The sequence below is a fragment of the Pagrus major genome, chromosome 1, assembly GCF_040436345.1.
Source record: "Pagrus major chromosome 1, Pma_NU_1.0".
NCBI classification, from domain to species: domain Eukaryota; kingdom Metazoa; phylum Chordata; class Actinopteri; order Spariformes; family Sparidae; genus Pagrus; species Pagrus major.
The window spans coordinates 28,294,214-28,306,814 of NC_133215.1; the positions used below are offsets into that span (position 1 = coordinate 28,294,214).

Below are 12,601 nucleotides of genomic sequence, written 5' to 3' on the forward strand. Positions count from 1 at the left end.
TGAGAACAGCTTGTTTATTTAGTTATGGAAGAAATAAATATTTCTGAGTTTGTATTATTACCTCATTAATATTGTAAATATTAAAATTCTGAGTTTGAATTTCTTCTCCAAAACTACATAGTGCCCCTTTAAGGCCCCTTCAAAGATATTTCTCATTGAAATCGTGTCCTTCAACTGTTCAAGTCCAAAGTTGAACTTACAAGCAGTGGTGTAAGAAGATCTTTAACAGGATTATGTTGACCTTTGCTTCATTATCTACAAAGTATCTACCAGGGGAACATATAGCCTGCGATGATGTGCAATGACAGAACATGTAACAGTGAGTGTACTGGCACAGTTGAAGGACATGATGTTACAGCTATTATTGAAGCTCTCAGCAATATGGTGTTTGCGTAAATGGTATTCGTAACCTGGCACTACACTGTGGAGCAGAGATGGAGGTAGAGGTGGACGGGTGGAGAAGAGAGAGAGAGACACAGTGACAGAGAGACAGAGAGAGAGAGAGAGAGAGAGAGAGAGACTCGCGCGGAGGGATAGAGGACAAAAACGTGACTAGGCAGCCTAAGAGCTGTTATGCAACCGCTGACCTACTAACACATATTTCTAGAAAGGGAGCCGGAGAAACTGGAGCAAAGTGTCCGACACCGCACTACACACAGGCAGCGCCAGCCAAGAGACAGAAACAGCATCCACCCGACCCACTGACTCACCCACAACTGAGCAGAGCACCGACACGACCGGCAGACGAAAACTTTTCGCTTTTTCGGGAGGTTTCTTCTCAAAGGACAAGGAAAGGAGGAAACGGGAGCGAGACAGCTTTTGTGTCGGGGAAGCCTGAATCTTTTTTTCCCCTCCTCCAGGACATGGAAAGGTATGTTGTGACTGAGCTGCTTTTCTGTCTTTGTCTTTGTCTATTTGTAGCACATTATGTTCTTTACTCGCTGTGCTGTAATATACAAGTGTCTCTGTGTGTGTTGAGGTGAGGGCATGATGCTTATGGCCGGTTATTGTTCACATGGCGACTCTCCGGAGATCCGCGCGGCCGTGACTTTGAGACGTTTTGCGGCTTTTTGTCACATTAAAGGCAGCGCTCGCGGGGCTAATAAGCTAGTTTTTAAGCTAGTTTTGTTGCGTTTGTCGCTTTGACGTTTAGTAGAAACATGTAGCCAGACGGGAAAAAAACGGGGCCGGTCGTATCCCACGTTATGTGCTCAATGTCAAGGCGAGGTTATTTCCCTCATGGTGGTGTTTTCCAGGGACTGCTGGCAGCTGCTGCCCTGTGTTGTCTGGTTAATGCAGACACACACTGTACTATGTTAGCTTCTGCACGTGGCATGCTACTGACTGTAGGTGTATGTTGGCTGTATGTAGGTCACTAGATCACCTTAGTTGCGTAGCTATGAATTCATGTTTGTGGCTGTCCAGCTGATGCAAACAGACTGGATTAAAACATGGCTTCTGTTATTCATATATTACTAATGCCACATTTTCAATACAGGTAGATCAGAGAGGAGGATATGAGACATTTAAAAAGCGAATATATGAAAAAAAAAAAATTGGTTATATACCCTGTGTTAATATTTTATATATATAATAAAAAATAATGCATCAGAAATCTGCTGAAACAAACAAACTGTTTTATTCATGGTTATGTTTATACAAAAAGTCCTTTTCTCCTGATGTGCACAGTATTTGCTCCTGTTCCCAGGTTACATCACTCTCGTAATTATGGATAGTTCAAGTTCAAAGGATAAAAGAAAAAGGCAAAAGTCACAAAATGTCTGGTTTTCATTCAAAGTGAGTCACTGGCTGGATCTTGTTTTTACTGGTAGGATGTGTTAAGTAAAGCACAGAGCTTTGCTGTGAGGGAGTTGGAGGGTATGACATAACCAGCACGCAGCAGGGAGAAGCAATAAACAGCAGCTCTCTCCTGGGACAGAACGGCCTGTAATTGATTCCCGTTCACACCCTGCGCTTCATACCCAGATTAATACCAAATCCTTATTTCTAAAAGCAGAAATATATACAGCAAGTCTGAATGGGTGGGAAATGTATTTTAGAAATGCATTCATCAGTGATGTAACACAGCTGCTCAGTGCAGTGAGCTATTTTTAAAATCGCTCAGGTTTTTCTCCTCCAAGAGAAAACACGGAACAAAAAAAGCAGAACAAGGTTGAAACAGACACAAGAATCTTTTTTTTTTGTTGTTTGGTACAAAACTCTCCAAGATCTTGGCGTGAGTTTGTTATGAAATAAGAATAACAAATGAATAGCCAGGATGTGATGCAATGCATGGAAACCCCTGTCTGGTGAAAGGCAGGCAGAGTCCTGGTGAGCTTTTAGTCCGCCTGCTGCCAGCTGGTCTGGTTTCACAGCCATCTGCATTGCTCCGTCCCAGCCAGCTCTGCGAATATAGGTCAGACCTGTATCTGGGCAAGGAAACACATGAGGTGTACAGGGCAGGCTGTGGACTACTTTAACCACTCTGTCTGATACTCTGAGTAATAGCGAGACAACAGATTCATGCAGACTTTAGCAACTACAGCTACTCTTCACCAGTTTCCTACTTTAGTGTTTGTTTTGTTTTTGTTTTTTTTACGTTGTTAATCTGCTGACTTTAAGTAATTAAAACCTTTGACTTTTAAGTAAAGATGTGAACGTGTTGCAAGTAATCAGATTGAATTGGAAAAGATGTAGGTCACATGTCAGCAGTTGACCCAGTAAGGTTTAAAACACTAAACAAAATATTATGCAATTGTGTAAGCATATACAGATTTGCATATTACATGATAAGGTCATGCTTATTTATTTGGAAACAAATATTCAATTTACTTTTCACCACATTTGCAACCTTCGCTGAATAATGAGCATTTCTCTGTAAAGCTCAAGTATTCTGTCAGTAATTATTAGTAAAAGTCTAAGTGTTTTAGTCAATTATTACTTAGAGGAAGTGGTAAATGGCGCTCAGCCATAGGTCTCAGTAACTGACCTGGAATGTCTGGATTCCTGTCTCCTAGTTTTGTTTCTTGACACAAAAGCCGTGGGACAAAATGGAGACTCCTAGCTGGGGCCCCTCCACGTGTGTGGTGTTGGATCACTTAAAAAATGGAGGAGGGGAAAAGGATGCCATGCGTTTTACTCACACTTGCCTCAGAGGAGGTCAGAGGTGAAACATTCCTCCCTGAGCGGCATGTGCCTGGGAACTAGTTCAGACTTCAGAGTCGTGTTTTCAAAAGCCAAAAACCCTGACAACAAACGGATACAGGAGCTACAGTGAATCATTCAATCACTCCCTCCTCGGAGAGCCAATTGAACAATGTGTCATGTCCCATATCTCTTTTTTTATTTAAATTTAGCTTTAGTCTTTGTTTTTATTCAGAGCACAACATGCACTGATAGGATAGTGAATGGGAAGATTGCAGGACATTCACAGCCACTAACCTGTAGCTTCTGCTGCTATGTAATATGCATGCGTTACACAAGCTTTGCTTCGCGACAAGAAAAATTCAGAGCACGTACGTTACGAGCAAAAACAGCAGCCCCTCCCCTTGCAGTCCTGAGAGAGAGCCTGTTATGTGTGGATGTGGCTGCAGAGATGGGTGTGTGCTCTGACGTCAATGCCATCTCCCCATCTCCCACTATTGTTTTTCATCTGCTGCTGTTACATATTGTTACGTGCAGCAAAAGGTGTCATCAGGTTTTATAGAGCGAACACAGGTTAATGTTGCGTGAAAGTCACTGGGGTTTTCATAATCTGATTTTTGAGGCAGATGACGTCTTCAGGTTCGTCTCTTTTATTGCTGCAGATTCTGTAAAATTCCTCTCATTTCCACCAACTGAATTCCTCCTGTCACCCTATCCCCCCTCTGCTTCCTCCCTCCCTCACCTCTTTCTGTCGCTCTATTTTTAGAGTGCACTCTAATACTCTCTTTTCCCTCTCCTGCCCTCCCTCCCTTGCAGTCCTACTGACCTATTTTATGGCGCACCGTCAAAGACAGGAGGAGTGTTTACTGCTTAGCGTCGTTTCTAGGTCAGTGGGACAGCGCAGACGTATGCGTGCTTCCTTCCCGCCCGCCCGCCTTTGTTTCGTGCCCCCCCCTCCCCTGCAAGTCTTTATGAAAATTATTCAGGGGTGGGGGAGAGGGGGGCAGGCTGACCCCACATTTTTCCACATCTGTTGGTGGTTGAGTCCAAATCCTTTTCTGTTCGGCGCAGCTTTACTTCAGTTCCTTGAGAAAAGGGGATGGTAAAATCCTTGTTTTGGCACTGAAGGGAAAATTAAATTTGGAGAACAGCGTGCAGCATATCTAGACTTACCCCTGAATTACAACATAACAGACATGAGTAATTAAATGGTTTATTATTCAAAGCAAAATTAAAGCTGTTTCACAAGGTCACAACCTCGTTTTTTTTATGTAAGATAATGTAACAGGGTCATCGACTCTGGGGAAAGCAGAGAAATGCCGTAACCAGTTTGGAGAAGGTGCACGTTAGATTAAATAGTTAGGTCGCATTGGCTCTACAGTGTGAAATAAGTGGTTTCTGATATGGGAACAATACGCTGCAGCACAGTGAAAGAAGGTTGATGTATGTCAATTTTGTTCAACCAGAGCACTTTTATTCTACTCTACTTGGGATGTGAGTGTGTTTTTGTGCCCTCTTGCCATCACAGTTTTAGTAATGGGAACAGTCAGCGGAGCTTCTTTGTTCAGATCTGCTTTCTCTGCTCGCGCCTTGTCTGGTCTCATACTACAGCCACCACTATACAGACAGAATATGGGAACATAAATCTGGATTAGGAGCTGCTGTTTCTGAAATAACTGATATATACTGTAATAATACCAACATTTTCCAACAATGTTTTTTTAAGGTTTAGAATGAAAAGATGCAGGAAATATTCTGCATGTATCCGGTTCTCTTAAATTCTCAATGTTACTGTTGCTTCTTGTTTGATTTCAGTTTCAAGCTGTATAAAAGCTTAAAATTTAGGATTTATGATTCAAGTTAAATTTCTGTACACAACTTAGTATCCAAAAAATTAATTGTGGTTCAGTGATTCCAGTTTCCAATATTCATATAGAAACTGGGAGCCCTGAAAAAATAAGAAAAACAAAGGAAAGATGAGGTAAATACAAACAAGCAAGTGATGAAGTTAATATTTGAGCTACATTTAATTCCAGTGTTGCAAAATGAAAATAGACACCAGAGGAGTCATTGTTACCCATAGGCACACTGACCTAGATTATTTCATTCCCTGTGTGTGTGTCATAAAAACATGTTTTCATGTTTGCAGTGGACTCCGGGGCTCAGTGTAATGATGTGTTATTAATTACTGCATATCAACTGTGTAATGCTGTGCAGTGAGAGAACCAGAGGACTCAGGCGTAAAACAACAGCAGATCTAGTTATTACATAACGCCGTCAACATCCGTCCAAGCTGCACTCTGCACTGTTGTTAACTTCGTGGTGCAAGACTTGCTGGACGTGCAAGGCTTCCTGTAGCATTAACACTGCATAGGGAAGTGTTGTGTAATTTCAGACAATGTGACGGCTACCAGAGAAACTGAGACATTGCAGTCGTGACGGAAATCCCCCCTCCCCCATGGACACACACACACACACACACACACACACACACAGTCCACTCCCATTTCTGCCACTCCTCAATGAGTTTGATGTATTACTTTCAATTCCCTCCAGTATTCACTCATTTTAGTCCACATTGATACATTTAAGAAAAATAATATGTAGAAAAATAAATTATAATTACACATTTTTTTTCATCACACATCATATTATAATTACAGTAATATACATCAAGTTTATCCCCGATCATTCTCTGCCCCTCTCAGCCCCCTATCTGTCAGTCTCTACAGAGCCAATACTAGGTCAGCCTGCCTCAGTCCTCATTATGTGCCTATGACAGCGCCCTGGTCTTACGCAAGAGCTCTGCAGTAGCAGCAGCAGCAGCAGCATTTACAGCATGTTTAATCCCAGCCACAGCCCCAATGTACTCCTGGTGCGTGCAGCTATTCACGCTCTGCATCCATCCTCCTTTTCTCTGTGAAGCCAAGGAGACAGAGATAAGAGAGACAAACATTACGTAACTTTGCGGGGTTATGTCACAGATTTCTGGCACAGGTTGAATTGTGATCAACAGACTGTATATTGATCTGGAGCCTTAGTTACTACACTCAGGAGACCCACATTAATGCTTGTGCTACAGTTCACAAATCTTATTTGACTTGACTGAAATATTATACATGTATATGCCACAATGGACTGCAATGGTTTTCAAGATAATCTAACTCTCTTTCTCTCTCTCCCTGTCTTCTTAACAGTTAGTGGTCAGCAAACCGCAGCACCGAAGCTGGATCCTCAGGGAGCCCCGAAGTAGACGTACTGACCTACATCCTCTGTGAGACACTGAGAGAAGCAGGGCAGCGGCCTGACAGGCATCACATCTCTGCTCAAGATTGAGGAAGACTGCGAGAAACTCAAAATCACCTCGAGGGAGACTCCAGAGACCGCTTTGAACTATTTACCAAGATAGCTGGAAGACTCTTCGCTCAAGAAACAAACTTGTTTCTTTTTTTAGGTTCTTTGTTCAGAACACTACTTCAATGTCTGAGGTTTTTGTGGAGTTCCACCTCTTTTTAATCTTCTTGGCTAATTTGGACACTTGAAAATTTTAATCTTGAAAGTTTAGTAACAGAAATCAATGAGGCTGTCCCTTCGAGGAGCACAAATACCTCATCAAGAAGTTTTTGCTGATCCTGCGACATAGGTCAAACTCCTCAGTAACAAAACAGAAGGCTCATATAGTTTTGGTCTTTTCCCTCCCCCCCTTTGCCCTTTGCTAGAGTTACACTCTGGCCCCCAGCTGGGAAAAAAATGGAAAGTCTGAGTATACACATCCCATCCACCAGCAACAAAAATGCCATGGAGGTAGATACTTTTTCTAACTACAGCCTCCCATCCCCTACTCCTGAAGCTGGAGCGCGGGTCAGCCGCCAGCCCAAAGGGTCCAAGCCCAATGCGGCATGCCGTCGCAAGAGAGAGTTTATTTCTGATGAGAAGAAAGATGCCTGTTATTGGGAAAAACGGAGGAAGAACAATGAAGCAGCAAAGCGTTCAAGGGAAAAGCGTCGCCTCAATGACATGGTGCTTGAGAACCGGGTCATGGCGCTGAATGACGAGAACGTTCGTCTTAAAACTGAGCTTCTTCAACTCAAGTTGCGTTTTGGCCTCATCAGCACAGCCTCCTACATGGAGAAGAGTCAACAAATCACCAACAGCGCTGCTGCTACCAATGCTGCGATCACCGGGAGCAGCACCAATGGCACCCCAAACGCCTACCTCTCAAGCAGCGGCTACTCCAGTGCATCCCAGGTGATGTTGAATTCTGACTCCTCTGAAACTGAACAGTCAGGCCGTGGCGAACGCCACACCATGCTTCACGGTTACTCTCCCCGGGGCTCCGTCTCTGACATGTCTGATGGCTCCTCCAGAGACAGCCCCGAACCCATGGGCTACAGCATAAAGAAGGAGCCCTCAAGTATGGAGATGGCCAGGTTGGAAAGCAACGGGATTTCCAATGGGGTCGCTAACAGGATGACCAATGGAATGCCAAATGGGGCTTATCATGGCAACCACACTGCTTTGGTTTCAACTCACCAGCAGAACACCTCATTGGCTGAAAGCGCCATGGACTACCAGCACCCCCAACAGCAGCAGCAATGCCACATGGAGGCATCCAGTCCCGCTCCTCAGGCCACCTCCGCACAGAGGAGTGTTATCTTGTACCGCTCCAGCAGCGGCTGTTATCCCATGGAGAACCAGAGGCCGGAGGACCAGCAGTCCCAGCAGGGCAGACTGCTGCAAGGCCAGAACATCTCAACCTCCAAGTTCTCTGACTGCTCAGTGACCATCACAGAGGTCGCTGAGAAGCTAGAGAGGACAAAGACAATGGACTCACCTCAGTATGAATACACTAATGGTCATGCTGAGTTGGCAGAGGAGCTGCAGCAAAGGTACAAATCCGATGCCCAACAACAGCGTGAGAACCATCATGGGAACTACAGCTATCAGGGTCAGGAAAGCAGTGTTCAGCATGCAGAAAGCCACCAGAACCCCTTTGCCCCTGATCTGATCAATAACACTGAGGAGGGCAAGTCGTCCTTCCCACAGCACAACAGCTACCTCAACACACTGGACGAAGAGCCCCCAGTGCTCACCTACGAGGGAGGCCCCCGGGCTGACGGTTTTTACCAGGAGAACTCTTCCACTAAGGACACCTCATCCAGTGATGGGGACCCTCGTAGCTCTGACAAGGAGGGCTCCACAGATGATGAGTCCCCCTCCTCGTCCTCCTCAGATATCAGCAGCTACCACCAGAAGGCTGCAGGACCTGCTGGCTCATATAGTGAGTTACAACCTGAGGTCAAAGGCACTGCCCTGCCCCACAAGCTGCGCCTCAAGTACAGAGCTTTGTCCAATGGGGCGGCAGGAGGGCAGTTGGAGAGACCAGTCAACTCCTCCATGTCCCCCTCTCCTAATTTGCCTCAACACCCTTACTTAGCTCTACCCAGCAACCCTCACAGCGCCCAGACCAACGGCGAGAGCAAAGACATGGAGAATGAGACTGGGTATGCAGAAGAGGTCAAGCCTCAGGTGAATGAGAGGGCGGAGGCTAAAAAGGAGGGAGGGAAGAGGGGATCCAGCAGCGGCAGAGGTGGCCGCAGTAAGAGGCGAGATTAAGGACATATAGCGGCAGCGCAGCATTTTCCTGTCACCTCTTTGTCATCTACAATGGACAGACAATTATGATTCACATCGCCACCTTACAAGACAGAAGTAGCCAGTGATCTGTGTGAACTGTTGTTAGGATGTGATTTCACCATAAAGTTTCACTGTGTCACCTGTTCCCCATCCCTTTACTCTCTTTACTCCTACCTCCCACCTATCCCTCTAATGAAAATAATAGATCACTTATGAGGGAGGGGACAGAATGAAACTCTCCAGAGCTGGAGTCTGGGATATTTCCTTTGTGGGAAATTCAAACATTATTCAATTATTCATTTTGTACCAACTGCCTTGGTGGCTGGCCAGCGTCTATTGTGGCATTATGGGAACATTCCTTTTACCAAAGAGTACACATCCTTCCCTTAGCGTCTCCTTTTTGGCAAAGAGTTACATTCTTTCTCCCTCTGACCACATCAGTACCTTTCATCCTCTTAACATCTGCACACAACCCTCTTCACTTCTGAAGCACTTAGATTGTATATTACTGTGACATATAAATTTGCATATATGGAGTATATATTTTACGAAGAAAAATGTGGCGAAAACAACAAAAAATAAAGCAGTGGGAAGCAGAAGTCGTAGACTTCAACTTAGTGAGTTTGTTCCTGTTGAGACACCTTGTACAGTCCTTTTTGTCTAGAAAATGCCTCAAAGAAGATTTTTTTTAAGAACTAAAAGTATGAGCCACAACTTGTTAGAAACAAAGGTACCCTTTTTTCGGATTTATGGATCAGATCGGGGGCCTCATTCAGGTGATCTGAGCTCTTTTGACACTCAAAGCTGTCAAAACAGTCTAGGCCAGTTATACGCATATCAGTCAAGGCTATGCAGTCACACATTGCTGTTGGCAAAACCTGACACAAGCACAAGGCAAACCTTGTTCGCCAGCCGTTCAACAAAAATCAATACATCTTCATTTCCAGACACAAACTGTCTGTCTAATAAATAAAATTGCTCTCCAAACCAGCAAAGCTGCTCTCTCTTCATAAGGTGCCTCTTTATTGTGTTGTCCCTCGTCCCCACTTTGGCCAATGTCTTAACGATCCCACTCACCTCCGCACTGAGTTGTTTTTGCTAGATCATACCGTCTGTACAAGTTTAACTGTTTCACTTCCTGGTGCCTGCCTCTGGCCACTATGTATAAATGTAAAGTTGTCGCTCTATCTCTTGTATACTGCTGTCATATTTTATTATTATTTTATTAATATTGTTATTTTCTATTATATTCCGTTATTATTTTGGCTATTATTATGTGTATTTTTCTGTCATCCTGTTGTGTCATTTTGCTCTATGCTCTTCCTGGTTGTGCTGTGTATTTACCCATGCTGCCCTTTGCCCCAGTTTCCATTTGTACTCTGTGTTAACGTATAACCTTTGTTGTTTGCCGAAAGACTTTCCAAAAAATGAAAAAAAAGAAGAAAAAAATGGAATAAGGCTTGTCCAGAAGTGATTATGTATTTCTATACTTCATGTGGATATGCAAAATGGTTACAAAACACTCATTTTTTTTGATTGTGAAAGATTCAAAATGGGGGAAAAAAAATAAAAGGTTGTTGAATTCACGTACGTCTCTTCTGAACTCTTTGAGTCGCTCTAATGAAGTGCATGTGACACAATCACGCAGACATATCCTGGTCAGCCTTTTTCTAGCAGAAGGCCAACTTGCTGATTCACACCTCACAGACAGCAACATCCCAGTCTGCCAGTACAGCTCAGCGTGAGCCGACACAGCCAGAAAAACTTCACTGGTTCACCACGTCATCACTTAATGCTGCTTCCTGGCAGGGATTCACTAAAATGAAAAAAATCTGAACAACCCACAGGCTCTGTGTTACTGCAGTACAAGAGGGAGTCTGTTGGCTAAACTTAACCTCAGGCTGAGGATTCATGTAATATATTTATACTGACGGTCACAATGAACACTACAAAGTACACCTCATATTTTACAGCAAGGCTGTCTGCTCACAAGGGTAAAATATTCAGTGGATAAAATATTTTTTAAAACTCAAGGTTGAGTGGTTAGCTCAAACAGTAAGGGACTTGATTAATGATAATAATAAAAATTAATTGGTTGTGAGCATGGCAGAGGCACAGGGGTTTATTTTAAGAGCTTTGCATGAGGCAAATAAATGCATTAGTAGAACATTTAAAGTACAGTAATCAATATTTATACTAACAATGGTTTACCATGATGTTACTATGATAAGCGATGTGAAAGGAGTCAAAGTTAAATCGAACCCACAGAAAGTTATCACTAACTCAACAGTTCTTCTCAGCTCTGGAGCATTTTTAGCCTCTTTCAGCTCATTGTTTTGGTTTTATGGCCCGCAACTTTCCTGCTTTGGTTCACTCTCACTACTCTCATCCAGCTAAAAGACCACGACCTGCCCAGCACCGAACATCAGACAAAGTTAGCCACTAGCTATCAAGTATAGTGGAGTATTTAGCAGCTAAAGAGACACTTCCATGATGAGTTGGTTGGGACCAAAACCAAGCTAAAAGGAAAGTGCACATTGGACTTAAATTTGACAAGAAGGCAGAAACACAACTCTGATGCTCAGATGCTACGTATCTTCTTAATGTGCAATAAGCAAAGGTTTGCTAAAACATTTGCAACAAATTCACAAGGTGAAAATATGTAAATGTGGTATTTACACCTTGTTCAGCAGCCCTGAACTGACCGAAAACAAACAAAATAATACTAATTAATAAAAAGCACAAGAAAACAGGGGCTTTTTAAAATTCATATTTGAAAGTGTTACTTAAGAGCATCAGGGAGTTGATTAAAACAGTCGCGAACAAAGCATTTAAAACATGTATTCAGTGGTGTTACGTCATTTAGTGGTTACACACAGGCAAGGCTACATATTTAGTTCTCTGTTTCTAACGTTGTCCAGTATTACTCAATGCCACGGCCCATTACTTAAACAGATGTGCTTTAGTTGGACAATCGAAGAGAGATGAATCCCAGAATGTATCAGAGCGCAACAAGCAAAAACAAGTTACGCAACTGTCTTGAGAGAGAACTGCGTCAGACTTTGAGTACAGAGTGTGTGGCAGCCTCCATCTGACCCTGCCTTTAATGGACCAATAGCTGATGGGAACAACAAGTTGGCATGGGGTGAGCGTGCCACTGAAAAGTGGTTACATAAGAGCCATTAAAGGAGTGACAGCCTATCAGATACTGAGGTGTTGCAATTTTACGGAAACACCCAAATTCTCGAGAATCCCGGGACAGCAGGTCTGAAAACGTCAACAAAAAAATCACTTGTGGAGGCAAATGAAATGCATCAACAGCACTTCCCCAATAGAGAAACACTGGCTTGTTCTTCATCTCAGTTTCAGGTTGATAGAGGAAGGGTGTACCAGTGTGGAAGCAGCTGACCACAGACAGACTGACTGATTTTCATCAGAAATATGAAACTCCTAATGTGTTCTCACTTCTGCCCTCCATGCCGCCCACCAGCCAGCTATAACAAGGTGACATTCCTGAGAAAACCGCAGTGCCTTGTAGTGCACTATCCTTTCCTCACCCCTCCTCCCCTTCTCCTCGGTATCTCTTGTTCTCTCCCTCACTCACCCCCCCCCCCGTTTTTTCCTACCCATCTTTGAGCTGTAAAAGCTGCTTTGTATTGTGCGGAGGCTTGTGAAAACGGGCCAGTAGCGTAAAAGTAGGTCAGCAAGGAGGGATAGGAGAGGAGGGGGAGAGAGAGAGAGAGGGGGGTTATTCAGAGTGAAGGGCTGAGAGAGAGAGGAGGAAGGAAAGAGGAAGGGAGGGAGGGTTACGTCACATGCC

General features: G+C 43.8%; 1 protein-coding gene across 1 annotated transcript; it reads left to right on the plus strand.

Moving 5' to 3' along the window:
• Positions 1–597: 597 nt before the first annotated feature.
• On the plus strand, positions 598–10,367 carry nfil3-5 (nuclear factor, interleukin 3 regulated, member 5). The gene is made up of 2 exons (XM_073475600.1): positions 598–871; positions 6,342–10,367. The coding sequence occupies exon 2, from the start codon at positions 6,895–6,897 to the stop codon at positions 8,758–8,760; it is 1,866 nt and encodes a 621-aa protein (XP_073331701.1). The 5' UTR covers positions 598–871; positions 6,342–6,894; the 3' UTR covers positions 8,761–10,367.
• Positions 10,368–12,601: the final 2,234 nt, after the last annotated feature.